This window comes from Leptopilina boulardi, unplaced genomic scaffold (assembly GCF_019393585.1).
Source record: "Leptopilina boulardi isolate dan_hultmark-lab unplaced genomic scaffold, ZJU_Lbou_2.1 LbouV2_169, whole genome shotgun sequence".
Lineage (NCBI taxonomy): Eukaryota > Metazoa > Arthropoda > Insecta > Hymenoptera > Figitidae > Leptopilina > Leptopilina boulardi.
Genome location: NW_026137717.1, coordinates 1370977 through 1398945, shown reverse-complemented (window position 1 = coordinate 1398945; position 27969 = coordinate 1370977). Strand labels below are relative to the sequence as shown.

At 26.2% G+C, this 27969-nt stretch overlaps 4 protein-coding genes across 4 annotated transcripts in view; 3 read left to right on the top strand and 1 right to left on the bottom strand.

Moving 5' to 3' along the window:
- LOC127277575 (adenylate cyclase type 10-like) overlaps positions 1-22538 on the bottom strand; it is a 45033-nt gene extending 22495 nt beyond the window's left edge. The window contains exon 1 of the mRNA XM_051298824.1: positions 22468-22538. Coding sequence (XP_051154781.1) covers positions 22468-22510 — 43 coding nt within the window. The 5' untranslated portion in view covers positions 22511-22538. The remainder of the gene's footprint in view (positions 1-22467) is intronic.
- LOC127277572 (ATP-binding cassette sub-family C member 4-like) lies at positions 219-13269 on the top strand. The gene is made up of 10 exons (XM_051298818.1): positions 219-962; positions 2859-3110; positions 4348-4600; positions 4720-4894; positions 5013-5169; positions 5271-5473; positions 7172-8609; positions 9898-10112; positions 10192-11264; positions 12745-13269. Exons 1-10 carry the CDS (start codon positions 889-891, stop codon positions 12886-12888), a joined length of 3984 nt encoding a protein of 1327 aa, XP_051154775.1. The 5' UTR covers positions 219-888; the 3' UTR covers positions 12889-13269.
- On the top strand, positions 14134-22714 carry LOC127277574 (probable multidrug resistance-associated protein lethal(2)03659). Its single transcript, XM_051298821.1, has 9 exons — positions 14134-14361; positions 14985-15240; positions 15715-15889; positions 16414-16570; positions 16786-16988; positions 17703-18990; positions 19078-19292; positions 20191-21272; positions 22455-22714. Exons 2-9 carry the CDS (start codon positions 15133-15135, stop codon positions 22575-22577), a joined length of 3351 nt encoding a protein of 1116 aa, XP_051154778.1. The 5' UTR covers positions 14134-14361; positions 14985-15132; the 3' UTR covers positions 22578-22714.
- Positions 22715-23521: 807 nt separating this feature from the next.
- LOC127277571 (uncharacterized) lies at positions 23522-27735 on the top strand. Its single transcript, XM_051298816.1, has 2 exons — positions 23522-23658; positions 24302-27735. Exon 2 carries the CDS (start codon positions 24324-24326, stop codon positions 27654-27656), a length of 3333 nt encoding a protein of 1110 aa, XP_051154773.1. The 5' UTR covers positions 23522-23658; positions 24302-24323; the 3' UTR covers positions 27657-27735.
- Positions 27736-27969: the final 234 nt, after the last annotated feature.

The window sequence follows — 27969 nt, the reverse complement described above, 5'->3', positions numbered from 1 at the left end:
AAAAACGAAAAGAAATTTTTTTTTCTTGTGCAATAATATGAAATTTTTGGTTTGTCATTTTGTTTTTAATTTTTTTCTCAGAATAATATATATATATATATATATATATTTACTGTTGAAAATGTGGCAACCTTGCAAATGGGGGAATGGAATATGTATATAGAAATACAGTGTGTATGAGCAATACAACCCGCAGCTCAGCTGACGGTTATTTAGACTTGGCTTTAGTTGGTAAATTTCTATACGTGAGTCGACAGTATTATATATATATATATATATTGACTGAACTACCGCATAAGAAACCGGCAAACTCACATATTTATATATATATATATTTAAACAAATGAAAAGAAAAGAAAGAAATTTAACAAAAAAAAAAATTTTTTTCATTTTTATCAGTTATTTTTGAAAAAAAAATTTCACCTCTCTTTTTTTTGTAGAATTTACTGTTCCAAAGAAATTTCATATAAATTTTTTATTTATTATACCCCTTTTTTTTCGATTTCAAACAATTGATTTCATTGTTCTCGTGTTTTTTTTACCCATACTCTATAGATATATCTATATATTGACAGTATTACACAATGGTGCTCTTAATAATGAACAATTATTCATCTAATGTGATAAAGATATTTTAAGTGTTTTTATATTAAAAAAAAAAAAAAGAAAGAAACAATTTTTTTTTTTTTTGTTGAAATTTTAGCAGGAAACAAAATATAATAGTCATTAAATAAATATATACAGTGAGTGCTCATGGAAAAGAAAGGGTTTTAATTTTCTTAGTGTGTGAAAAATCAGAAAAAAATCAGTGATCAGTATTTTATAGTTTATACTTTTTTTTTTATTTTCCTTTTTTTTTTGCTGCTTGTGAGGGAACAAAAAAAAAAAATGAACAAAAATGAAAAAAGAGAAGCAAGAAATCCCCGTGAAGGAGCCAATCCATTGTCAATTTTATCATTTGCGTAAGAGAAAATTATTTTTTTTTTTATTATAATATTATTATTTATTATATTTATAATTTGCATTTTTAAAAATACAATAAAAAAAAAATTTCAATATATGAACAAAGCTTTGTCTAGTGTTTATTTTTAAATATTATTAATGACTTTTGTAAATTTTTTTTACTGGTTATAGTTTTTTTTTTTTTTTTTTTTTTATTTAAAATCTATAAGTGTCTTGCATAAGATTTCAAGATGCTTTTGCAAATTTTATAGACATTGTGCAATAATTATTATCTTCCTACAATATAGACATAAATATCAATTAATTTTTTCAATAGGATTTTTTTTCAAATAAAAAAAAAATAATAATAATGTAACTAAAATTATATTATATTATATTATATTATATTATATTATATTATATTATATTATATTATAATATATTATATTATATATTCCAAATTTGGAACTAAGAATTTAGAATTAGAAATGAAAAATTTAAAAATTTTTAAAATAAAAATTTAACAAAAATAATATACTTCATTATAATATGGAAAAACAAATGAAAAAAAACACCAAATATCATAAATTATAATTTTTATTTTCGTAACTGTTTTTAATTTTTTTTTTTTTTTTTTTTTTTTTTTTTTGTTATGTTTGTTTAATTAATTTTAAAAACAAGAAGAATTTTTAAAAAAAAATTTTTTTACATATATTATAACGATTATACACCCATATATTATATTTAGGCAAAGATAAAATGAAAATTTAGAAATCTATGTTTACAAATTTGCTGATAATTTTGAAAATAGTGTTATTTGTTTTCTCATGACATATATGAGTGTCTCAGGAAATGAGACATTTTTTTTGTTTACATTATTTTTCCCCGCATTTGTATAACTTTTGATCAAGAACTTCTGACACATTTAATGATAATTACATTTTTATAATTTACGCAATATTGCATGATGAAAGTTTATTAGGAATTTTGTTAATATTTTATCATTTTAGAAACAATGACAAAATATAATATAATATAATATAATATAATATAATATAATATAATATAATATAATATAATATAATATAATATAATATAATATAATATAATATAATATAATATAATAAAATATAATTTTTGTTATTATTATTATTATATTATATTATAATATATTTTACTATATTATATACTTCCCACACAGTTCCCTAAATTGGCAATATTTCCTGAATATATCGAACATTGCAGAAATATATTGCAGAAATATTGCAAAAAATTGTAGAAATATTGCTGCAATTTTGGATTCTGTGGAAAATTATAGTGAATTTTACTCGAATTTTTTTTTTTTTTTTTTTTTTTTTTTACATATATATTTATACAAAGAGGAAATTGTTAGGTCTTTAGCCTTAAGTAGGAATCATTAATTATGTCAGGCATTCTACTCAATTATCTATAACCTTTAAGAGAAGTATTTTATCATTATCTATACATATATAAAAGAGAAAAAAACACTTATAAACACCTTTATTTTAGTGTTGGTGTGTAAAAATAACTTTTCCTGAAATAAAAAAAAAAAAAAAAAAAAAAAAAAAAAAAAATTTTCAAAAAATAAAATTTTGTAATTTTTTTTTTCTAAACATTTATATTTAAAAATATTTTTTACTATATTTAAATAAGTAACTTTTAAGTAACTAATTTTTTAACAGTAAAAAATATTTTTCTACTTTATCAACTAAATACAAAAAAAAATTTTTTTCTATAATATAATTTTAATACAATTTTGTATAATACAAAAAAAAATTATATTAATTAAAAATAAAAAAAAAAATTTTTTTACTTTATTAAAAAAAAAATTTATACTGTATTAACAAAACAGAAAAAAATACTAAAATAATTACAACAAATAAAATTTTTTGCAGATGGCTCTGGAAAACCTTTAAAATTGGTTGCAAGAGAGAATTGGAGCAAACGGATTTATTTTCACCGCTCGATTCCCATGCGAGTCAAATTATTGGTGATAAATTGGAGAAACAGTGGCAGTATGATTCAAATAAATGTAAAAAAGGAAAGAAAAAAACAAAACCAAAATTATGGAAAAGTTTAGCAAAATGTTTTGGAACAAATATCATAGTCGTTGGAATAGTACAATTTATATTAGAATTTATTTTAACGTAAGTAAAAATAAGTGTTTCAAGACATTAAGATTTTTTTTTAACAACCTGACATTCAGCGGACTTAAATCTGCTAAAAGTCAGATGAAAATCAGCTGAAAGTTTAATTGTTCGAATAAAAAAAAAAAAAACACATCTTTCTAGTTTTTATGAGCAATCAGATTATCAGCAGATTTTCAGCGGATTTCGATCCGCTAAAAGTCCGCTAAAAATCCGCTGAAAGCCCACTGAAATTCCGCTGAAATTCTAATTGTTCAAAAAGAATATTAAATTGTCTTTATTTGTTTTAAATCAGCAGAATTTCAGCGGATATTCAGCGGACGTCGATCCGCTAGAAGTCAGCTGAAAATCCGCTGAAAGACCACTGAATGTCCGCTGAAAATCTGACGATTCAAAAAAAAAAACATAGAAAACTTAATATTCTTTTTGAATAACCAGAATTTCAGCGGACTTCGATTCGCTAAAAGTCCGCTAAATATCTGCTGAAAATTGGCTAAAAGTTCGCTGAAAGTCTTGTTATTCAAAAACAAACATATAGGCATCCTAATATTTCTTTGAACAATAAGATTCTCAGCCGACTTTCATCGGACTTTAATCCGCTAAAAGTCCGCTGAAAATCCGCCGAAAGTCTGGTGATTCAAAACAAACATAGAAATTTTTTATATTTTATATGTACAACCGGACTTTCAGCGGACTTTTAGCGGATATTCAGCGGACATCGATCCGCTAAAAGTCCGCTGAAAATCCGCTGAAAGTCTGGTAATTTAAAACAAACATACACAACTCAATATTCTTTTTAAACAACTAGAATTTCAGCTGATTTTCAGCGGACTTTTAGCTAATTCAATTCCGCTAAATGTCCGCTAAAATTGTGGTAGTTCAAAAAGAATATTAAGTTGTCTTTATTTATTTTAAATCAGCAGAATTTCAGCGGACGTCGATCCGCTAGAAGTCAGCTGAAAATCCTCTGAAAGACCACTGAATGTCCGCTGAAAATCTGACGATTCAAAAAAAAAAAACATAGAAAACTTAATATTCTTTTTGAATAACCAGAATTTCAGCGGACTGAAATCCGTTGAAATTTCGGTTGTTCAAAAAGAATATTAAAATGTCCATATTTGTTTTAAATCAAACATTTTAGTGGACTTTTAATGGATTGAAGTCCGCTGAAATTTTGATTGTTTAAAAAAAAAAGAATAAAAATTTTGTAAATACTTATTTATTTCTTATATTTCAGAATACCACAACCAATAATATTAGGCAAAATTTTACAATATTTTAATGGCACTGGCACAGTAACAAAAACAGAAGCATACTATTGGGCAGGACTATTTACTTTTCTATTTGCATTGAGAAGTCCATTTTTTCATCTCTCAGTACATTCTATGCTTCATTTAGGAATGAAAATAAGAGTCTCCTGTTGCTCTTTAATTTACAGGAAAGTCCTCAGAACTTCCAAATCAGCTGAAGCTTGTTCAAGTGCTGGACAGGTACATAAAAAAAATTTTTTTCTTCCATTTTTTTTTTTTTTTTGATTATAAAAATAAAATTTTTTTAAATCTGTTTTTTGTGGTAATTTTTCTTTTTTTTCTCTCTCTCTCTCACACAGATAGTGAATTTACTTACAAACGATGTGAATTCATTGGATTATGCATTACCCTTCTTCCATTATATTTGGATGTCGCCAATTATGTTAATAATAATTGCCTATATTATTTTTATTCAAATTGAATTACCAGCTTTGACTGGCATTGCATTGTATGTTCTTATCATTCCACTTCAAGGTATATTTCCCTTTTTTTTAAAAAAAAAATCTTATTTTACTCTAAATAAAAATAAATAAATATAATAATATTTGAAAAATTAATACAAAAAAAAAAAATATTCAATTTCTTTTCAAAGGATTACTTGGAAAATTTGTACCAAAATTGGCAATGCAATCTGCCTATCGAACTGACAAGAGACTTCGATTAATGAATGAAATTATTGGCGGTGTACAAGTGATAAAAATGTACGCCTGGGAAAAACCATTTTCTCATCTTGTTGACAAGGCTAGATTGTAAGAGGAAAAAAAAAAAGATTTTTTATTTTTTATATTTCTATCAATAAAGATAGTTTTTTTTGGCAAAATTATTGAAAATCTTTTTTTTTAATTTGCAGAAAAGAAGTAAGCGCAATTAGAAAAAATTATTTTATTGATGCATTTGCAATGGCCTTTGAGTCTTATGCCCCAAGACTTTGTGTTTATGTAACAATTTTAACGTACGCATTACTTGGAAATGCAATTGTTGCAGAAAAAGTTTTTATGATTGCTGCATTTTACAATGAAATGCGATACTCAATGAGCATTGCTTTTCCCTTAGGTGAGTTTGACAAAATTTTCATATTTTTCAGGTTTAAATACGAATTTTTTTCGGCCAATACAGAATTTTTTTGCGTTTTTAATAATTTTATTGTGGTTGCAAAATTTTCACTTCACTTCACTTCACTTCACTTCAATGTATCACACTTCACTGCATTTAAATTTACTACACTTCACTATTTTTAAATACACTTCACTACACGTTAATAAATTACATTTCACTTCACGGAACTGCACTACTCTTAAATAATTTTCAATTCGCTTCAAAAAATTACATTTCATTTCACTTCAACACACTTCACTATACTATAATACACTTCACTTAAAATCCATTTATGCATTATACTTCATTACATTTTAAAATACTCTTCAGTTTAAATGCTCTTTACTTCAATATACACTTCATTACATTCCATTTCATTACATTTCACTTCACTACACTTTAATAAATTATATTTCACTTCACTAATCTTAAATATTTTTCACATCAGTACAATAAATTTCACATCACTACAACACACTTCAACACACTTCAACACACTTCACTACAGTTGAATACTCTTTACACATTACATTACACTTCAGCACACTTCAACGTCACATTGAACTACATTGTATTTTACTACACTTTAATACTCCTAAATATACTTCTCTTCAACAATCTTTAATACACTTCACTACAATTCAAACAATTAACTAGATCACACTTCAAAATATATCACACTTCACTACACTTTGCTACTCTTAAATTCACTTTACTACATTTTACTTCACTGTGCTTCATTACTCCTCAATATTATTTACTTCATTTCAATACAATACATTTCACTTCAACTCACTTCGCTACAATTCAAACACTTTACTACGTTACACTTTACTACGTTACACTTCACTACACTTTAAATCAATTCAGTACACATCAATATACTATAATGCAATTCAATAAACTTCCCCACAATATACACTTCACTATATTTCACTTCACTACACTTCACTACTCTTATATACAATTCAATACACTTTACTTCAATATTTCGCACTTCACTTATCTTAAATACACTTCACTACACTTTAATACATTTCATTTTATTTCAACACACTTCAAGATATCACACTTTAATACATTTCACTTCACTACACTTCACTACCCTTAAATATTATTTACTACACTTCAGTTTATTACACTTTACTTTAACACACTTCACTATATTTGGATACTCTTCATTGTTTGTAATTAAAGATCACTATACTTCAGTACATTACACTTCAATTAAATATATCACACTTCACTACTTTTCCCTTCGCTACATTACACTTGGATACACTTTCCTACTCTTAAATGCATTTTCTTACAGTTCAATATATCACACTTTAATACATTTCACTTCACTGCACTTCAGTACTCTTAAAAACTCTTCACGATACTTCACTTCAACACACTTCAATAAACTCCACTTCAATATATCACACTTCAGTACTCTTATATGCACTTCACGACACTTCACTTCATCACACTTTAATAAACTTCACTTCAATATTACACACTTCACTACACTTCATTACTCTTATATACACTTCAATTCACTTCAATACTCTAAAATACACTTCACTACAATTCAATACACTTCAATACATTAAACTTCATTTCAACACACTTCAATATACTGCACTTCAAATAATTTTTATTTATCCATTTCAGGAATTCAACGATTAGCTAAAGCCCTTGCGTCAATAAAACGTATTGAAGAATTTATGGAATTAGAAGAAATTCAACAATCCCTTCTCGATGATTTGGCAAATAGTAATAATGGTTATCTTGCAAATAATAAAGACATTGTATTAACATTGGACGCAAATAATTTAACAATGGACAATAATAAAATTGACGATAAAAAAAATGAAAATTTCCCAATAACAAATGGAATGACATTAGTCAATAACAATTCACAAATAGTTGTCAATTTACAAAATGCCTCAGCAAAATGGGAACAATCATCCACGGAATTAAATTTAAAGTCAATTAATTTTACAGCTAAACGCGGTGCATTAACCGCCGTTGTTGGACAAGTTGGTTCAGGAAAAACAAGTTTATTTCATGCAATACTCAAAGAATTACCATTAACATCGGGTAATCTTCATGTTCAAGGAAAAGTTGTTTATGTTAGTCAAGAACCATGGATATTTGCATCAAGCATTAGGCAAAATATTCTCTTTGGTTCGCCAATGGATAAAAAACGTTACGATAAAGTAATTCGTGTTTGTCAATTGGAAACTGATTTTATGATGTTTCCACATAAGGATCAAACAATTATCGGTGAAAAAGGTATTAATTTAAGTGGTGGTCAACGTGCAAGAATAAATTTAGCACGTGCCGTTTATTCCGAAGCCGATGTCTATTTACTTGATGATCCATTGTCAGCTGTTGATACACACGTTGGACGTTCATTATTTGAAAAATGTATTTGTAAATATCTCAAGGGAAAAACACGTATTTTAGTAACACATCAATTACAATTCATTAATTCCGCTGATAATGTTTATATTTTAAATAATGGAAGTGTTCAAATAAGTGGAACATTTCAGGAATTAAAAAAATCAGAATTAGATTTTTTGTCAGTACTGCAAGCAACTGAAGAGGAGGAAAAAGAGAAGGATGACAATAAGGAAATGTCAATTATTAATGATACAATTGCCGAGGATATTACATCAGAGGAGGAACGTGAAGAAATTGCTGAACATCGTACATTTGGTAAAATATCGCATAAAGTTTATGGAGCTTATTTTAAAGCAGTGGGAAATTATTGGATTGTTGCACTTGTATTTGGAATTCTTATTTTATGTCAAATAATGTTGAGTGGTTCGGATTTTCTTTTATCAAAATGGGTTGACGCCGAGACACAAGAAATGAAAGTGAATACAACGATATTGCCACTGCCAACGAGTGAGAGGAATTTTTATATTTATATTTATAGTGGTCTAATTGGAGGTGCTGTTATTATTGTTTATTTAAAGTCATTACTTTATTTTGATATGTGCTTGCGATCGTCGAGAAATTTACATTCGAATATGTTTTATAATATTTTACGTGCTACAATGTCGTTCTTTCATACAAATCCAAGTGGAAGGATTATGAATAGGTGAGTTTTTGTAATTTTTTTTTTTTATATTTTAGGGATTGGAATCAGTATTAATTGAAATTGTTGGAATAGCTCTGGGATTATTGGAATGAAAATTTTCTATTGGAATACTTTCAAAATCATTAGAAACAAAACGATTTTGCTAGAACAATGTCAAAAATCAAATGTTTGTTGGATTTCATACGGATCATCCGAAACAAACTGATTTTAATAATGCTCTAATAAAAACGTTTTGTTTTGGATGATCTGAATGAAATTCAACAAAACATTTGATTTTCGACAGTGTTGTAGAAAAATTGTTTTGTTTCGGATGATTTTAACGGTGTTTCAACGGAACAATTTGTTTCTGAATGATTTTGACAGTACAAAAGAACAATTACGTTTGGTTGCTAATAATTTTGGAAGTATTTTGACAAAACGTTTTGTTTTAACGGTACCATCATCTAAAGCAGAGCATATGTAGCCTAACAATTAAAATCGTTCCTTAATAAGGTTTATTAGAATACCAACTATGGTATTTATGGCAAAATTTTTGGTTAGTATAGTATTAATAGTACCCTAAACAAAACCGTTTTGGATCCAGATAATCTGAACTAAATTTTTTTTGCTAGAATACTGTCAGTATTAGCAGAAGCGAAGGGTTTTTTTTGGCTTACTATCTGAATTATCAGAAACAAAACGGTTTGTTTAGATTACTATCCGTACCCATCAGAAGCAAAACGGTTCGTTTAGGATACAGTCTGTATCATCAAAAACAAAATGGATTTTTTAGGGTACCATCCGGATCATCCAAAATAAACCGTTTTGTCTAGGTTACTATCCGTATCATCCCGAAGCAAAACGTATTGTTTAGGATACCATCTTGATCATCCAAAAATAAAACATTTTACTTAGGTTACCCTTCGTATCATCAGAAACAAAGGGTTTTGTTTGGGTTACCATCCGAAGCAAAACGTTTTGTTTAGGTTACTATCTTTAGCATCAGAAGCAAAACGCTTTGTTTAGCATACCATTTTCATCATCCGAAACAAAACGGTTTGTTTTGGTTACTATCTGGATCATCCGAAACAAAACGATTCGTTTAGGATACCATTTGGATCATCTGAAGCAAAACGTTTTGTATATGTTACTATCCGTAGAATCAGAAACAAAGGGTTTTGTTTGGATTACCATCTGGATCATCCGGAACAGAACAGTTTGTTTAGGTTACAATCCGTAGCATCCAAAACAAAACGTTTTGTTTAGCAGTATCCAAAAAACGGTACGTTAATACTACCAAAATTTGCAGATTTTCAAAGGACATAGGCCAAGTGGACAAGTACTTACCCTTTAGTCTCAATGACGTTTTGGAAATTGCTGCCTTTCTAATTGCAGTCCTAACAATGACATTCAGTATCAATTACTGGCTGATCATTCCAACAGTTTGCATTGCAATAATTTTCTACTTTTTGAAAGCGATTTACATCAAAACAAGCAGAAGTGTCAAACGTCTTGAAGGAATAAGTAAGCATTAAAATTTGAAGCATTAAAATTTGAAGTATTAAAAATTCTAAATTCTTTCCTTCCTTCCTTTCACCAATAGCACGATCACCAGTCTTCAGCCACTTAAGCGCAACACTCAACGGCCTAACAACAATAAGAGCCTTCAGAGCACAACAATTATTAACAAAAGAATTTGATAATCATCAAGATGTCCACTCAGCAAGTTGGTATCTATTCTTCTCGTGTTCAAGAGCATTTGGCTACTATTTAGAATTGATTTGCAATATGTATGTTGCACTTGTAATTTATTCATTCCTCGTTTTGTCTGACGGTGATACTGTTGGTAAAGTTGGACTCATCATAACACAAACAACAATGTTGGCCGGTATGCTTCAATGGGGTATTGTACAAACAGCGGAGCTTGAAAATCAAATGACAGCCGTTGAGAGAATAATGGAATACACAAAAATACCTAAGGAACCATCATTGGAGAGTTCAGATGAAAATAAACCACCATCAATTTGGCCCGATATGGGTCGTGTTGAATTTCGTAATGTTTGTCTGAGTTATACACACGGTGGTGATTTGGTATTAAAACATTTGAGTTTTGTTGTGAAACCAACGGAAAAAATTGGCATTGTTGGACGAACTGGCGCTGGTAAATCATCATTAATTAATGCACTATTTCGTTTATCATATATGGAGGGTGAAATTTATATCGATGGAATTGGAATAAGTAAATTGGGTTTACATGATTTACGTTCAAAAATTAGTATCATACCACAGGAGCCATTATTGTTTGCCGGTACACTTAGAGAGAATTTAGATCCATTTGAAGAATATACGGATGATGAAATTTGGGATTCATTGGATGAAGTTGAATTAAAACAAGCTGTTGTTGATTCTGGCCTCTATGGTAAAGTATCAGATGGTGGGGCTAATTTTAGTATTGGTCAAAGACAATTGTTGTGTTTGGCAAGGGCTATTGTTAGAAAGAATAAAATTTTGGTACTCGATGAAGCGACAGCAAATGTTGATCCACAAACCGATGGATTGATACAAAAAACAATAAGAAAAAGATTTGAGAATTGTACTGTTTTTATTATTGCTCATCGATTAAATACTGTCATGGATTGCGATAAATTTATTGTTATGGATGCTGGTCACATGGTGGTGAGTATATATCTATTTTATTTGTTATTGCAAAACAAAAAAATAAACCAATTTATTTAAAATTTTGATTTATAACTTGTTATTAGTAAATTTGATTTTAGTTTTGCAAAATTCAAAATGGCGAATCCAAAATGGAGTCAAAAAAAATCTAAACATTGATCAGATTTGTTTAAAAATTGTTACTCGAATGTGAGCGATTTTTAAAAATATTGGTCGACATTTTGCATCCGCCATTTTTAATTATGGAAAACTGACATCAAATATGTCATAAACGACCCCAAAAACCCCCGTAAAATGATTTTTAAACGATTTTGAGCGATTTTTAGATTTTTTTTGGTTGCCATTTTGAAATCGACATTTTGAATTTTGGAAAATTAACATCAAATTCGATATTAGAGTCCTTGAAAACCCCCTAGTAGCGATTTTGAAACGATTTTGAGCGATTTTTAGATTTAGGAACGCCATTTTGGATCAACCATTTTGAATTTTAAAAAACAAACACCAAATTCGTAATCAGCGATCTCACAAACCCTTTAATACCGAATTTGAAACGATTTTGAGTAAATTTTATATTTTTCAACGCCATTTTGGATCTGCCATTTTGAATTTTCCAATTTTTATATCAAATTTGTTATCTGTTACACCGAAAACTCCCTAGTAACGATTTTAAAACGAATGTCAGATCAAAAATAGCGTTCGAAAAATTTCAAAATCGCATTACGGTTTTTCAAGGTCGCTGAATATGAATTTGATGATAATTTTTCAAAATTTAAAATGGCAGATCTAAAATGGCGGCAAAAAAAATCAAAAACCGATTAAATTTGATTCAAAATTGTCTCTCGGGGGTTTTTGGGGTCGCTGATTACGAATTTAATGTTAGTTTTTCAAAATTCAAAATGGCGGATCCAAAATGGCGCTCGACAAATCGAAAAATCGCTCAAAATCGTTTCCAAATAGCTATTAGGGGGTTTTCAAGGTCGCTGTTTACGAATTTGATGTCAGTTTTTTAAAATTCAAAATGTCGGATGCAAAATGGCGACCAAAAAATGTTAAAATCGCTTAAATTCGTTTGAAAATTGTTTCTAGGGGGTTTTTGGAATTGCTGATTACGAATTTGATGTTATTTTTTCAAAATTCAAAATGTCGGATGCAAAATGGCGACCAAAAATGTTAAAATCGCTTAAATTCGTTTGAAAATTGTTTCTACGGGGTTTTTGGGGTCGCTAATCAGGAATTCGTTGTGACTTTTTCAAAATTCAAAATGGCGGATACAAAATGGCGACTAAAAATATAAAAATTTCTCAAATTCGTTTAAAAATTTTTTACTCGGGGGTTTTTGGGGTCGCTGATTACGAATTTGATATTAGTTTTTTAAAATACGAAATTTTGTATTTTAAAATGGCGAATTTTTTTTTACATTCTTTGTTAATATTCTTAGAAATTAATTATATTTTTTTTTTCTTTTTTTATCTAATTACAGGAATTTGATCATCCATACTTATTACTACAAAAAGAAGAAGGTTACTTACACGAAATGGTTCAACATACTGGACCCGAAATGGCACTAGTACTCACAAAAATGGCCGAAGCTTCTTATAATACAATTAAACTTAATAAATCATAATTTAAAAATATTTTATTAATTTAAGAAAAAAGAAAATGCTTACTAGCAAAATGTTTTATTTTTTAAAATATTCAAACGTGATAAAAAAAAATACTTGTTTAAAAAAAAAAAAAATACCAAAACTGAGATTAAATCTTAAAAAGAAGAAAAAAAAACATTTTTTTCTATTAGTTTCAAAATGTGCCTTACTTTTGTAGGGTTATTTAAAAAAAAAAAAAATAAACAAAATAGTCAATTTTTAATATAAATATATACATATAAATAAAATTTCAAATTTTTTTTTTCCTACTTTTACTTGTTATGTGAAACAATTGTGATATAATGAAACATACATATATAAATATATTTTTTTTCGTCTATTAATATATAAATAAATAAATAGATTTTTGTTTTATTAAAATACATTTTACCTTTTTTTAGGGAATTATTTGTATTTTAAAGAATTGATATATATATAAATCATTGTGTGAAAAAAAATTATTATTATTTTTTTTTTTTGAGTTAATTACACATAGTTTTTGATTTTCATTTCCTTTTTCCCCAATTGTATAATAAAATTATTATTGTGAGAAGATTATTAAAAGTGATTTAAAAAGGAGGAATGTGACAATTTTCTTATCTTATCAAAATCTATGAAATTAAATTGCATTACACTTAAAAAGATAAAAGGACAATGTATTCATGAACATTGTGCAAAAAATTTGTCAAATCTTAATTGTACTTAGTTTGAAACAGTTCAGTATTTAAAAAAAAAAAATTAAAATTAAATAAAATTATTATTCTAATAATAGTAAAATAAAAATAAATACAATAGTAAAATTTTATGTACAATTAATTTTTTGTCAGCTAAGAATAAAAAAAAATAGTGATACATTAAAAAAATGGACCAACAAAATACAAATACATTTAAGAAAATTCGAAAAAATCCAAATTTTCTATCGAAAATTACATTTGCGTAAGTTTAAAAAATAATTTTTCACATTTTTAATAATTTTCATTTTAATTTTTAAAATTTTTTTTAAATTTTGAAACATTTTTCAATTTAATTTTTTTTTCAAGAATTTTCCATATTAATAACAAATTGTTGTCAATTTTATTTAGCGAATAAAAAAGATTGATATTAAATTTTTATTTGTAGAAAAATTTTTTTTAATATTTTTTTTTTATTTTGTTTAATTTTATTTTTTTTTATTTTTTATTCAAAAAAATTTTTTTTGTCTTCGGTTGGCTTTTTAAAACATTTATCAGAGGCTATCGTAAGGAATTACAAGAATCAGATCTTCCCTCACCACTTGTTGAGCACTCATCGCATTTAATTAGTGAAAAAGTGGCAAAATTTTGGAACAATGAGAAAATTAAGTTGAAGAAAAAAGGAAAAAATGGCCCAATTTTGTTTAAAGTGCTTGTTAATTGTTTTTTGCCACAATTTTTATTTTGGACATTTATTCAAATTTTGAAAGAATTCGTAGTAAAGTAATTAAATTTATTTTTCAACTAAGTATTCACATTTATTAGTTTATTAATTAATTAATAACAATTCGATAAATATTTATTTAATAACAAATTAACTAAAAATTAATTATTAACAATTTTACTAATTAATTAATAACAAATGTATAAATTAATTTATAACAAATTAACTAATAACAAATTAATAACAAATTAACTAATAATTAATTAATTAGACAACGATTAATAAATAATTAATAACAAATTTATAAATAATTAATTTATAACAAATTAATAACAAATCAACTATTAATTAATTAATTGGACAATGATTAATAATTAGTTAATAACAAATTCATAAGAAAGTAATTGATAACAAATTGATAATTATTTATTAATAACAAATTGATAATTAATTTATAACAAATTAATAAGAAAGTAATTAATAACATATTGATAATTAATTTATTAATTAATTAATTAATAAGAAAATAATTAACAACAAATTAATTATATAATTAATTAATTAGTAACAAATTATTAATAACAAATTAAGTAGTTAATAATTATAACAGAAATTAATAAATAATTAATTAATTACAAACTATCTAATAATTAATTAAAAACAAATTAATTACTTTTCACAGAATATCAAAGCCAATTATTCTTGGCAATGTTTTAAGTTATTTTAATGGAAAAAATGAAGTTTCCGGAAATGACATTTATTTTTGGATAGCTGGACTTGTTTTCAATCTTTTGTTACAAGCATTTTTTGAAACGCAAATTTGGAGTAATATGCTGTATTTAGAGATAAAAATAAGAGTCGCATGCTCGTCATTAATTTATAATAAAGTTTTGAAACTTTCAAAAACTGCCTTCGAATCTGAAACAACAGTTGGACAGGTATTTTGGCAATTTATTTATTATTATTAAAAAAATTATTTTATTTTCATTATTACTTTAATTTAATTTTTAAACAATATATTTTATTAAACCAAATAAATTTTTTTTAATTAAATAATTACTAATTAATAATTAAACATTTAAATGTTATTTATTAATTACATAAATTATTAATTTAATTATTTTATTAGTAGTTAAATATAAATTAATTAATCATAAATAAATTAAATTAATAATTAATTCCAAATATTATTGACAATTTGAATTATTTATTAAATATAATGTTTATAGATTTTTAAAGTATTATTTAATTATTATTATTTAAAATTAAAAATTAATTAATTATTTTTTAATGTTATTTAAATGAATTCTCATAAATAATTAATTGATTTTAATAAATAATTAATTTTATAAATAAAATATCAATAAATAAATTAAAATTAATAAACAATATTTTTTTTATAAACAATGTAGATTATTAATCATTTGAATAATGATACAAAATGCATTACTGAGGTGCTTGCCTGTATTAATTATATATGGATTGGTCCAGTTCAAACTCTATTAATTGCATATTTAATTTACAAAAATATTAGTCTCACTGCTGTAGCGGGAATTATCGTTTTTTTCATTACAATTCCAATACAAGGTAAAAAAAATTTAATATTTATAAATAAACAATTAATTTTTAATTAATTAGTTAATTAATTTATTAATTAACTATTTAAATAATTTACAATTTGCTAGTAAATTTAGTGTTTAATTAGTAAGTTAATTTATTTATTAATTATTTAATTTGTTTATTAACAATTTCAATAATTAATTTATTTGTTTATTAACTATTTCATTAATTAGTATATTTGTTTATTAAATATTTAATTAATTAGTTAATTTGTTTTGTTAACCATTTTATTTATTAGTTAATTTGTTTATTGACTATTTAATTAATTTGTTAATTTTTTTTATTACTATTTAATTAATTAGTTAATTTGTTTATTGACTATTCAATTTATTAGTTAATTAATTTATTAAAACATGAATTAATTTAGAAACAAATTATTTTGTAAATTAACTAATTGGTGGTTTAATTCATTAATAAATTATAAATTTCTAATTGCAAATAAAAATTTTTTAAAAAAATTCCCAATAAACAAAATATTAATAATTTTTTAGGATATTTAGCAAAAATTGTACCGCGTCTCTCTCTAAAAGCAGCTGCAGAAACAGATAAAAGACTTTCATTGACAAATGAAACTGTAAGCGGAATACAAATAATTAAAATGTTTGCCTGGGAAAAATCTTTCCTCACTCTTGTTGACATCGTAAGAGCGTAAGAATTTACATTAATTATAATATTCTTTTTTTTATCATTCTTTAATCAGTAATTTTTTTTTAAATCCAATAAAATTTTTTATAACAATTATAAAACATTAAATTGAGGAGGAATTAAAAAAAATATACGCGTAATACCAAAAAAATGCGTTTACGTTTGAGGAAAAATGATTGTAAAAAATAATAATTCTTTTTTTTCATATTCTTTTACAGGAAAGAAATGACGGAAATAACAAAGATAATGTTGGCAAAATTTGCAGCAATATCGTGTTATATTTTTAATTCAAGAATCTCACTTTTTGTTAGTTTAGTGTTTTGCGTTTTATTTGACAAAAATTTATCAGCCGAGAGCGTATTTATTCTCACAATGTATTTTGATACAATTCAAAATAATATGAATGCAATGTTTCCATTTGGTAAGTTTTATAATAATTTTAAATATTTATTTGAGAAAAAAAAATAATTTTGTTGTGAACGATCCTTTATATTTATTCTCTTGTGAATGGTCCTTAATTTTTTTTCCAATCAACTACAGTTGTGAATGGAGCTTAACATTCGTGAATGACCCTTAAACTTTTTTCAATCCAGTTCAGTTGTGAATGAACCTTAATATTTTTCAGTTGAATTGTGAATGACCCTTAATCTGCTTGCAATCCATTTCTGTTGTGAATAAACCTTCACATTTTCTTAGTACAATTGTGAATAAACCTTAATTTTTTTGCAATCGATTTCAGTTGTGAATGGAGCTTAACATTTATTTATTCTATGATTATCACTTTATTGCTATAAATTCATTGAGGTTTCGACAGTACAATTGTGAATGACCCTTAATATCTTTGCAATTGATTTCAGATGTGAATGGAACTTAACATTTATTTTTATCTCCATAGAGTAAAAAATATTAAGTAATATTCACAAGTAAACTCTGTCATGGAGTAAAAAAAATATAAAGGTTCATTCACAATTGAACTCGATTTCGAACAGTTTAAGGGTCATTCACAATTGTACTGAACAAATGTTAAGGTACATTTACAAGAATACGATTCCAAAAATATTAAGGGTCATTTACAATTAAAATAAAAAATCTTAAGCTCAATTCACAACTGAACTGCTTTTACATTGACTTACAGGACTACAACGAGGAGGCATGTGGTTGGCGTCAATGAAGAGAATACAAAAATTTCTCGAACAAAAGGAGACTCAACATTTTCACAATGTAACTGAAAGTAATCATCATCATCAAGAAAATTCCGGAGAAAGCGTCAGATTACAAAACGTATCAGCAAGATGGTCATCAAAAAATATTGATAACACCCTGGAGAATATAAATTTTTCAGCAAAATTTAACAGTCTTGTTGCAATTGTTGGACAAGTTGGTTCAGGTAAAACAAGTTTGCTTCAAGTAATTCTTCAAGAGCTACCAGTAATGAAGGGAATCGTCAAAACCGTCGGTCAAATTGCCTACGTTAGTCAAGATCCATGGATTTTTTCCTCAAGCATAAGGCAAAATATCATCTTTGCCAAACCAATGGACAAGCAACGTTATGAAAATGTAATTAAAGTTTGCCAATTGGAAAGAGATTTTGCCCTATTTCCCCATAAGGATCAGACAATTGTCGGTGAAAAAGGAATCAATTTAAGTGGTGGTCAACGTGCAAGAATTGCCCTAGCTCGAGCAGTTTACGCTGATGCCGATATCTACCTTCTAGATGATCCCCTATCAGCTGTTGATGCCCGAGTTGGAAGACTCATCTTCAACGATTGTATTCGCAGTTTTCTTAAGAACAAAACCTGCATTCTTGTAACTCATCAGCTTCAGTATTTGAATCAAGTTGATTATATCTATGTCCTTGAGAATGGTCACATTCAGGAGGAAGGCACCAGTAATGATTTACAATCAGGAAAAATCACCTTAAATAGATTCCAAATTTCTCAAGAGGAAGAAGACATTCAACCATTGGAAATTAATTATCAAGAATTTTCATCCGATCAACAGGAAGAGGAAGTTGCCGAACATCGAACAATTGGCAAAGTTTCAAAAACATCCTACATCTCCTATTTTAAAGCCAGTCAATCCACATGTCTTGTGATTATTGTTTTTCTTTTGGCAATATTTCGACAAATCATCAGTTCAAGTGGTGATTTTTATATTGCCCGTTGGGCTGAAGCACAACAATCATGTTCAGACGATACAACAAGATTTATTTGCAGTGCATCATTTAGTGACAATATTCCATACATTAGCATTTATGGAGGATTAACACTGCTACTTATCATCCTCGTTTACAGTTATATTTTTACTTTTGCTAAAATGTGCAAAAGATCATCGCAAAAGATGCATTTTAATCTTTTTGAAAGAATTGTACGAGCTAGAATGGGATTCTTTTATGATCATTCATCGGGCAGGATATTAAATCGGTGAGTTGAGGTGTTTTTAATTTTGATTTTGTAACGTAAAACCTACATTATTTATTGGTGTAAAACCTAGAATAATTTTGATTACAGATTCTCCAAAGATATTGGAGTGATTGATAAGGAACTACCGGTTCGTTTGTATTTTACAAAAATTTCCTGGATGCAAGTATTGGTGATTATTGGAATGACAATTATTCTTAATTACTGGCTGGTGATACCGACAATTATTGCCGGTTTTGTCATGTATCTGATTTTGCATGTCTACATCAGGACGAGTAGAAATATCAAACGTCTAGATGGAATTAGTAAGTCCACTTTTTATTCGGAGACTTTTAGGATTAAAGCCTTAAACCTCCAATATTGATCAGATTCGAAGACTAAAAGGGTCTTAAACCTTCAAGCTTGATTAGATTCGGAGATTAAAATGGCCTTAAACCTCCGAGCTTGATCAGATTCGAAGGCTAAAACGGTCTTAAACCTCCAAGCTTGATCAGATTCGGAGACTAAAACGAGTAAACCTCCAATCTTGATCAGATTCGGAGATTTCAACGGCCTTAAACCTAAATTCTTGATCAGATTCGGAGACTAAAACGCTTAAACCTCCAATTTTAATAATATTCGTAGACGAAAACAGCTTTAAACCTCCAATCTTGATTAGATTCAGAGAATTAACCGCTTAAACTTCCAATCTTTATCAGATTCGGAAACCAAAACGGCCTTAAACCTTCAAGATTAATCAGATTCGGAGACTAGAACGCTTAAACCTCCAATTTTAATAATATTCGGAGACGGAAACAGCTTTAAACCTCCAATCTTAATTAGATTCGGAGAATTAACCGCTTAAACTTCCAATCTTTATCAGATTCGGACACCAAAACGGCCTTAAACCTTCAAGATTAATCAGATTCGGAGACTAAAACGCTTAAACCTCCAATTTTAATAATATTCGTAGACGAAAACAGCTTTAAACCTCCAATGTTGATCAGATTCGGAGACTTGTCCTCGGGTTTCATTCCTTGTTGCTTGGGTTCCAGAAGCGTCCCTTTCCCGCTTTCTTGCTTTTGGGAACACTTTTTCCAAACCTTTCTTGGCTGAAGAGTCTTAAGTCCGTCCTTAATAGTCCTGATGACATACTCGGTACTGAATTAGCAATTCCACAAAAATCCCACTTTAAACCGCTGCTAATTAAATTATTAATTTCAGCTCAATCGCCCGTCATCCGTCATCTTTCAGACACACTCCAAGGTTTAGAATCCGTACGAGCCTTTGGCGCTGAGGATCTTCTTATCAAAGAATTCCAAAAACATCTAGATCTCAATACTTCCAGTTCATCAATATTTCTCGGTTGTGCACAATGTCTTCAGCTCTATGTTGAATTGGTCTTTGGTATTTACATTGCAGCGGTTGCATACATTTTTCTCCTAATGAATAATGAGAGTACAATTGCAAATGTTGGTTTAATAATTACACAAATTATTATTCTTGCCGATACAATCGCATGGTCAATATTTAATACAACAGAAACGGAAACACTAATGACATCAGTTGAACGAATATTGGAGTACAGTAATATTGAACAAGAACCACCATTGGAGAGTGCTGAAGGTTGCAAACCATGTGATGGATGGCCCAAAAAAGGTTGTGTTGAATTTAAAAATGTTTCATTACGCTATCATGTGAATGGAAAGAATGTTTTGGAGAATTTAAATTTTTCACTGAGAGCAGAGGAGAAAATTGGTATTGTTGGACGAACTGGAGCTGGAAAATCGTCATTAATTGCTGCGCTATTTCAAATGTCACCAGTTGAAGGTGAAATTTTTATCGATGGTGTGGCAAGTAGTTGTTTAGGATTACATGATTTGAGATCGAAAATTAGTATTATTCCCCAACAACCATTATTGTTTGCCGGTACATTGAGGAGAAATTTAGATCCATTTGATGAATATTCGGATGATATTCTTTGGCAAGCATTGGAAGAAGTTGAATTAAAAACAACAATTACTGGTTCAAGTGGTAATGGTTTAAATAGTTATGTATCGGATGGTGGTTCAAATTTTAGTATGGGTCAACGACAATTATTATGTTTGGCACGTGCAATTGTGAGAAATAATAAAATTCTCATTCTCGATGAGGCAACGGCGAATGTTGATTTGGAAACTGATTTTCTAATTCAATCAACAATAAGAAGAAGATTTGAAAATTGTACAGTATTAATTATTGCACATCGTCTAAATACCATTATGGATTGTGATAGAATTATGGTTTTAGATGCTGGAAAAATTGTGGTAATTATATTTCATTTCTTTTTTTCATTGAATATTTTTTTAATTTGTCAATTTTTTTTTCATGTAATTTTGTTTAAACTAATTAATCATATTTATTAGTTCATTGGTTAATAAATAATGAATAGATTAATAACTAATTTATAACAAATATCTTAATTAATTAACAACAAATTAATTAATTTATAACAAATGGTTTAATAATTAATTAATCACAAATCAAAGAATAATTAATTAATAACAAATTAATTAAAAAATTATTAACAGAATAATTAATAATTTATTAACAAATTAATTAATAACAAATGGATTAATAATTACTTAATTACAAATCTATTACTAAGAAATTAATAACAAACTAACTAATGTTAGATAACAAATTAATTATTACCAAAGTATTTTATAACAAATGAATTTATAATTAATTAATAACAAATGGTTTAATAATTAATTATTACCAAATTAATCCATAACAATTTAATTAATAACAAATGGATTAATAATTAATTAATAACAAATGGTTTAATAATTAATTATTACCAAATTAATCCATAACAATTTAATTAATAACAAATGGATTAATAATTAATTAATCACAACTATATTAATAAGAAATTAATAACAAACTAACTAATGTTAGTTAACAAATTAATTATTACTAAAGTATTTTATAACAAATGAAGTTATAATTAATTAATAACAATTGGATGAATAATTAATTAATAAAAATAAATGAATAATTAATTAATAAAAATAAATGAATAATTAATTAATATCAAATTAATTACAAATTAATTATTAACAAATTAATTCATAACAAATTAATTAATAATTAATTATTAACAAATTAATTCATAACAAATGGATTAATAATTAATTCATAACAAATGGATTAATAATTAATTAATTTCAAATTGATTAATAATTAATTAACAACAAATTGTGTAATAATTAATTATTTACAAATTAAGTTATATCATTTGGATTAATAATTAATTAATAACAAATAAAACAATAATTAACAACAAATTAATTAATTATTTTTAAATTAAATGATTAATTAATTAGTAACGAATTAATTAATTAATAATAAATTAATGAATAATCAATAAAAAAAATAATTCTATTCATTGGGTGACGCTGTAAAAAATTATTTTCTTATTTAAGTTTTTCTTTTTCGAATAGGAATTCGACTCACCATCAATATTAATGGGCAATGAGGATGGATTATTTTTCGACATGGTACAACAAACGGGACATGAAAATGCCAACAATCTAAAAGCAATGATGGGTGGTACTAAATTATAAATAAAATAATAATAATAATTAACACTTATTTATATTTATATTCTATTTTTTACTTGTAAATTATTATTTTTTTATAATTAAATTTTTTTTTGTATTTATCATTTTTATATTTATTTTTCAAATAAATTTTGACTTACATTTTGAAATTTTTTAATTCTCCGAAATTAACCTTGTTCATCATTAAAAAAAAATTTCTTTTTTTTAATTTATATGTAAATTTTCATTAAAATATTTGCTTTTTGCAAATATACCTCATTTTTTTTTGAATGATGAAATTTCTTTTTAATATTGTGAAAAAAAATTAGACTCGACAATAGTTTTTCAGTGGATAAAGAAAAATTATTTAAACACTTGTGACTGTTATGTGTTTAATAAAAATAATATTTACACAAATGAATCTTCGTTTGTATAATTGAAGGTTTTTATAATTCCACGTGACAAAAAAATTTAACAATTATTAATTTATTATTACCATAATTTTTATTTTTATTATTAATTTTTTTATTATTATTATTAATATTATTATTAATATTATTATTATTATTATTATTATTATTATTATTATTAATTTTTTTTTTTTCATTGTCACATTTTTTTATTACATCTATTATTTATAAATAGAAGAAATGTTGAATTTGAAAAAAAAATAATTTTAAAATGTTATTAATTTTCTTTAAAATATATTATTTAAAAAAGAAAAAGAAAATTTATTCATTTTTTTGGAAATAACAAGTTTCATTATTTCTCATACTCAATACTGTATAATATTCATGATTTACATAAAATTCTATTATATTTATCATTTGAACAAATTCAATAACTAGAAACACAATTAAACATGTGTCAATATTATATTTTATGTAAAACATAGAAAAAGAACAAATTTTCTTCTATATAAGAAGAAAAGAAAAAACAAAAAATTATTATAACATAATAAATTAATATATGTATATAAATTTTTGTCATATATTCATTTTGATATAGATAAAAAAAAAAATTTTTTTTTGTTTTTATTTTATGTGACAAAATTAATTATTTCTCTTTATAATAATAAATTATACGTCATTGTAACTGACTAATGGTAAGTAAAATTTACAATAGTAATAGAAATAAAGAAAAAAAAATTTTTTTTTTCTGAAATTTCAATTTAATAATAAATACAATTTTTATGATTTTCTTAATATTAATCTAATATTTAATAACGTTCATTTGAATTTAATTTGATAAAATAAAGAAAAAACATTCATTATATTGAATACATTATTTTGAAATTTATAACACTGACATAAGAATTCGTTATAAGTGACATCAAATAATCCCGAGTTATTATTTTTGATCTGATATTTTGAATTTTGAAAAACAAACATCAAATTTGAAATCAGTGACCCCAAAAATCCCCGAGTAACGATTTTTTAACAAATTTGAGCGATTTTTAAATTTTTTTGGTCGACATTTTGGGTCCGCCATTTTGAATTTTGAAAAACTAACATCAGATTCGTAATCATGCGAATTTAATAAATTTTCTATTATTAGTTAATTTTTACCAATTTTTTTTCAATTCTAAAAAAAATGTTTAATAAGCAAATTCGATTTTGAATCTTGAGAAAAGAAGTAGGGGAAAATTTTTTTTTTTCACCAGTATTATTTCTCAAAGAAAGCCTCCAATTATCTAAATAAAATTTAATCCTATCGAAAAATATTAAGGAAAAATTATTTTGTTTCAGTTTTTATAATTACAATTCAAAAATGGACGTTTTTTCATTGAACACCATTCAGGAGACAGTTCATCTTGTCTCAATGTTCAGCTACATGAACACAATGAGTGATTTTTTATTCTCAAAACATTTTATAACTGAAGAAGAGAAACTCCAATTGTTACCAGTTGCAGAAGGAATTTATCGCTACCTAGAATCACCAAATGAAACACCAAACAATATTAATAAGAAGAAAATTATTCTCATCAAGGAAATAATTAATGGAAGTGATATTTACGGAGGTAAACCAAATGAATATCCCGATCCAATATTTGTCAACGAATTATTTAAAAGAATAATCACTTCAATGGTTTTTGATAAATATGGAAATATTTATGGATTTATTCTGAACGTAACTCGGGAATCAGAAACAAAGGATGTAGGAGAACTGATCCAAGAAATGAAAATAAGATTGAATTCCACATTACCGAAGATTGTTTTCGAAAGGGTATTTAACGATTATTTGCTTCCACTGTTTCCATTACCAAATCATAATATTAGTTTAACATCCGTAGAATTTATTTACGCACAAGCTGGTGCAATGTTTATACTTTCGGGTTCATCGCATGATAGTTTTAAAGAAATTTTTGAATCTAAAAATTCTGATACCAAAGAAACAAATAAATTCGAGGAATATTTAGGTTTAGCACATGCAATTGAGGAACTTATTAATTCCAATGAAATGGATAAATCCCTTGTTCAAATATTTACACTACCTGCATTACTCTATTATGTCACCGAAAATAGAGATAATGATGAAACAACACAAAACATTGTCATTAATCCCGAACATGTGACAAAAGCTTTGGAATTATTGTTCACCCATTTGAAAATGACAATTACTAAAGCGAGAATAGCACAACAAAAGGATTCACGTTATCAGTATTTACTTCTAATGTCGGGCTATCAAAATCGTACACAAATAGCTAGAAATTTAATAGCAAGAAACTGTTTCGAATTGAAGAAGGATTTCGAGGATGAGGTAATTAGGTACAAAAATAATCCGGATGAATTTTCATGCCTCAGTGGAAATTTAACCCAGAAGTTACCAAAGCTAAACAAATTATTTGAACAACAAAATAGAAATATTGCTGATAAATATTTCCAATATGAAAAAGATACAATTGAAGATTTGTTTGGTGAGGAAATTAAAAACCAAGAAATTGTGGAAATTTCCAGTGGATTGTATAAAGCTTTTTATGCAGGTCCGGGAATACTCGGAGCAGGAGAAACACAACAATTAAGAGATTCTGATGATCTTCTAAAATTTCACTATCAACGAACTGGTGACATCGTTTACTATGCTTTAATTCGTAACAATAATACCATAAGGCTAATACATAAAACTGATGATTATAAATTTCGTCAACAATTGGGTTTATCAAAATGGGAGCAGTTTCGCGACAGAGATTTTAGAGAGATAAAAAATGCAAGGGAGAATTTTACCAATTTTATAAATCGAATAGCTGGTGATCGTAAAGAAAAGATGTTGTCACAATTGAATACCGAAGGTTATGATGCAACGAGAAAAGAATGGTGGATTGATTTTGGACTTAATTTACTACCATTCTACACGTGTGTTCAATCATTTACGAAAAGAAATCTTGACATTGCACCGGGATTATGCACAATGGATGGATTAATGGCTGTGAATTTTTTTTCTGAAATTGGAATGGTTGTAAATAAATTTCTCTTACGAAGCACAGCATTGGAATTAGCAAAACAGGAAATTAAATTCTCAACATTACTTCTACGTGAATCGGTGTCGCAGGTAGGAGAGAAGGGAATTATCGACATTTCCTTTAAATTACAAAAAGAAATGTTGAGTGAAATTGCAGTGGCAAGTGTTCGTTATATTGATCCGGGTTTTGGATTTATTTTCTCCCTTGCTAAATCGGCTTTTCGTTCACTTGGCCACCTAATCAATAAAATCGGAAAATCTATTAAATTCAATATCGTCAATAAATTTCTCATTAAATTCGTTAATATTTACAGTAATGCTTATACTAAATATGAAAAATTATCCGGCAAATGGATTTACTATCGAACAATTGATGACAAAAGTTTTGGATATGGTTACAAATTCATCAAACTTGGAAATAATTATCCTCAATTACGATCAGTCACCGAAACCGAATCTGAAATTCCAATTGTCATGACACAAATAAAAAATAAAAAATCTTACAGAAAAATTAATCTTCTAAATGAAGACACAAAACAAGAAGTGAATCTACAAAATCATTTTCCATTTGAACGTTCAGAGAATGCAGAAACAAAAATCCAAATCATCAGTGACAATGGTTTTTGTGAAAATACAAGAATCAAAAGATCACCAAATTCTTTTTGTTCACGACTAATGTCACTTATAAATAGAGAGAATAAACAAAATAATGCAATAACAATTGCGCGACAAAAAAAATATCGTCTACCAAATAATATTCAAGATATTTTATTTACCTATATATTTAGCAATCAAAAAAATGAAGAAGCATTTATTATCGATTGGATAAATGCCGATAAAGAACCAATAAATTGGTCACATATGAAAATTAAAAATCCAGAAGAATATTATAATCTATTGTATTTAGACATACTTGACAATCCATATTTATCCGAATGGGAGGCAAATCAACAAATTTCATCCAGTTATGGATCGAATGATAGAAAATTAATTGAATTATTTAAACCAATAAATAATGTACGCGATGAATTTATACAATATCGTGCCTATGAATCAATGAGTTTTATTGATTTTTATTCATTAGAAAATTATTTACATCGAGGATTTAAAAGAATTCAATATAATACAAACGAAGCAATATTAATGAAACAAGCAATATATCGTTTGGCAATTAGACAAACTCAAAGTACACAAGTAAAAGTTTTTAAAAATTTATTTACAACTGAAATTAAAAGTTTAATTGACATTGAAAATATAATTCAAAATAAAAATAAATTTTTTATTTTACCAAATTTTACACCAACAATGACAGAAGTATTATCAGCAATGGAACAAGTTAATTTATTAAATGATCATGGATATGTTAAAGTACTTTATCAATTTAAAATGCATACACCCTATATTTGTGCTCGTGTTAAAAATGTTTTAAAAAATAATGTCGAACAACATATTCTATTGCCGGGAACTAAATTTAAAATTGGTGAAATTAATGATTATACTATTGGTGATGAAACTGTTAAATTAATTGAATTATCATATTTTAAAGATGTAACTAGAGAAAGAAAAATAAAATTAATTATGGATCAATTACATGAATTGGAAACTAATAGGGAATTTTTAAATCAACCAAATGAGATTTTATAACTACCCATGATGATTTTCAAGAAATTCCAAGAAATATGTAAATAAATAATTATATTCAATAAATAATCTAATAATATAATTTCGCTTTTTTATTTCATATAATACGTGTATTATTTCCACAGGAAATTACTTTTTTTTATGAAAAACAAAAAATAATTAGTAGAATTATTCTTCCACGTGGATTCTTTTTTGAAACAACTGAATCAACAACTATGTGAACATTTTACAATAATTTCGAAAGAAAAAAAAATTTATTCAATTTTGAATGTCACGTTCACATAAATTATTTATAAAATGTAAATTCAACTTTAGT

Bases quoted from the DNA above. Each gene is read 5' to 3' on its own strand.
- LOC127277572 (XM_051298818.1), top strand. From the start codon at position 889: ATGAACAAAAATGAAAAAAGAGAAGCAAGAAATCCCCGTGAAGGAGCC. The intron at 963-2,858 runs GTAAGAGAAAAT...AATTTTTTGCAG, and splicing joins TTGTCAATTTTATCATTTGC to ATGGCTCTGGAAAACCTTTA. The intron at 8,610-9,897 runs GTGAGTTTTTGT...CAAAATTTGCAG, and splicing joins AGTGGAAGGATTATGAATAG to ATTTTCAAAGGACATAGGCC.
- LOC127277574 (XM_051298821.1), top strand. From the start codon at position 15,133: ATGCTGTATTTAGAGATAAAAATAAGAGTCGCATGCTCGTCATTAATT. The intron at 15,890-16,413 runs GTAAAAAAAATT...ATAATTTTTTAG, and splicing joins CATTACAATTCCAATACAAG to GATATTTAGCAAAAATTGTA. The intron at 21,273-22,454 runs GTAATTATATTT...TTTTTCGAATAG, and splicing joins TAGATGCTGGAAAAATTGTG to GAATTCGACTCACCATCAAT.
- LOC127277571 (XM_051298816.1), top strand. From the start codon at position 24,324: ATGGACGTTTTTTCATTGAACACCATTCAGGAGACAGTTCATCTTGTC.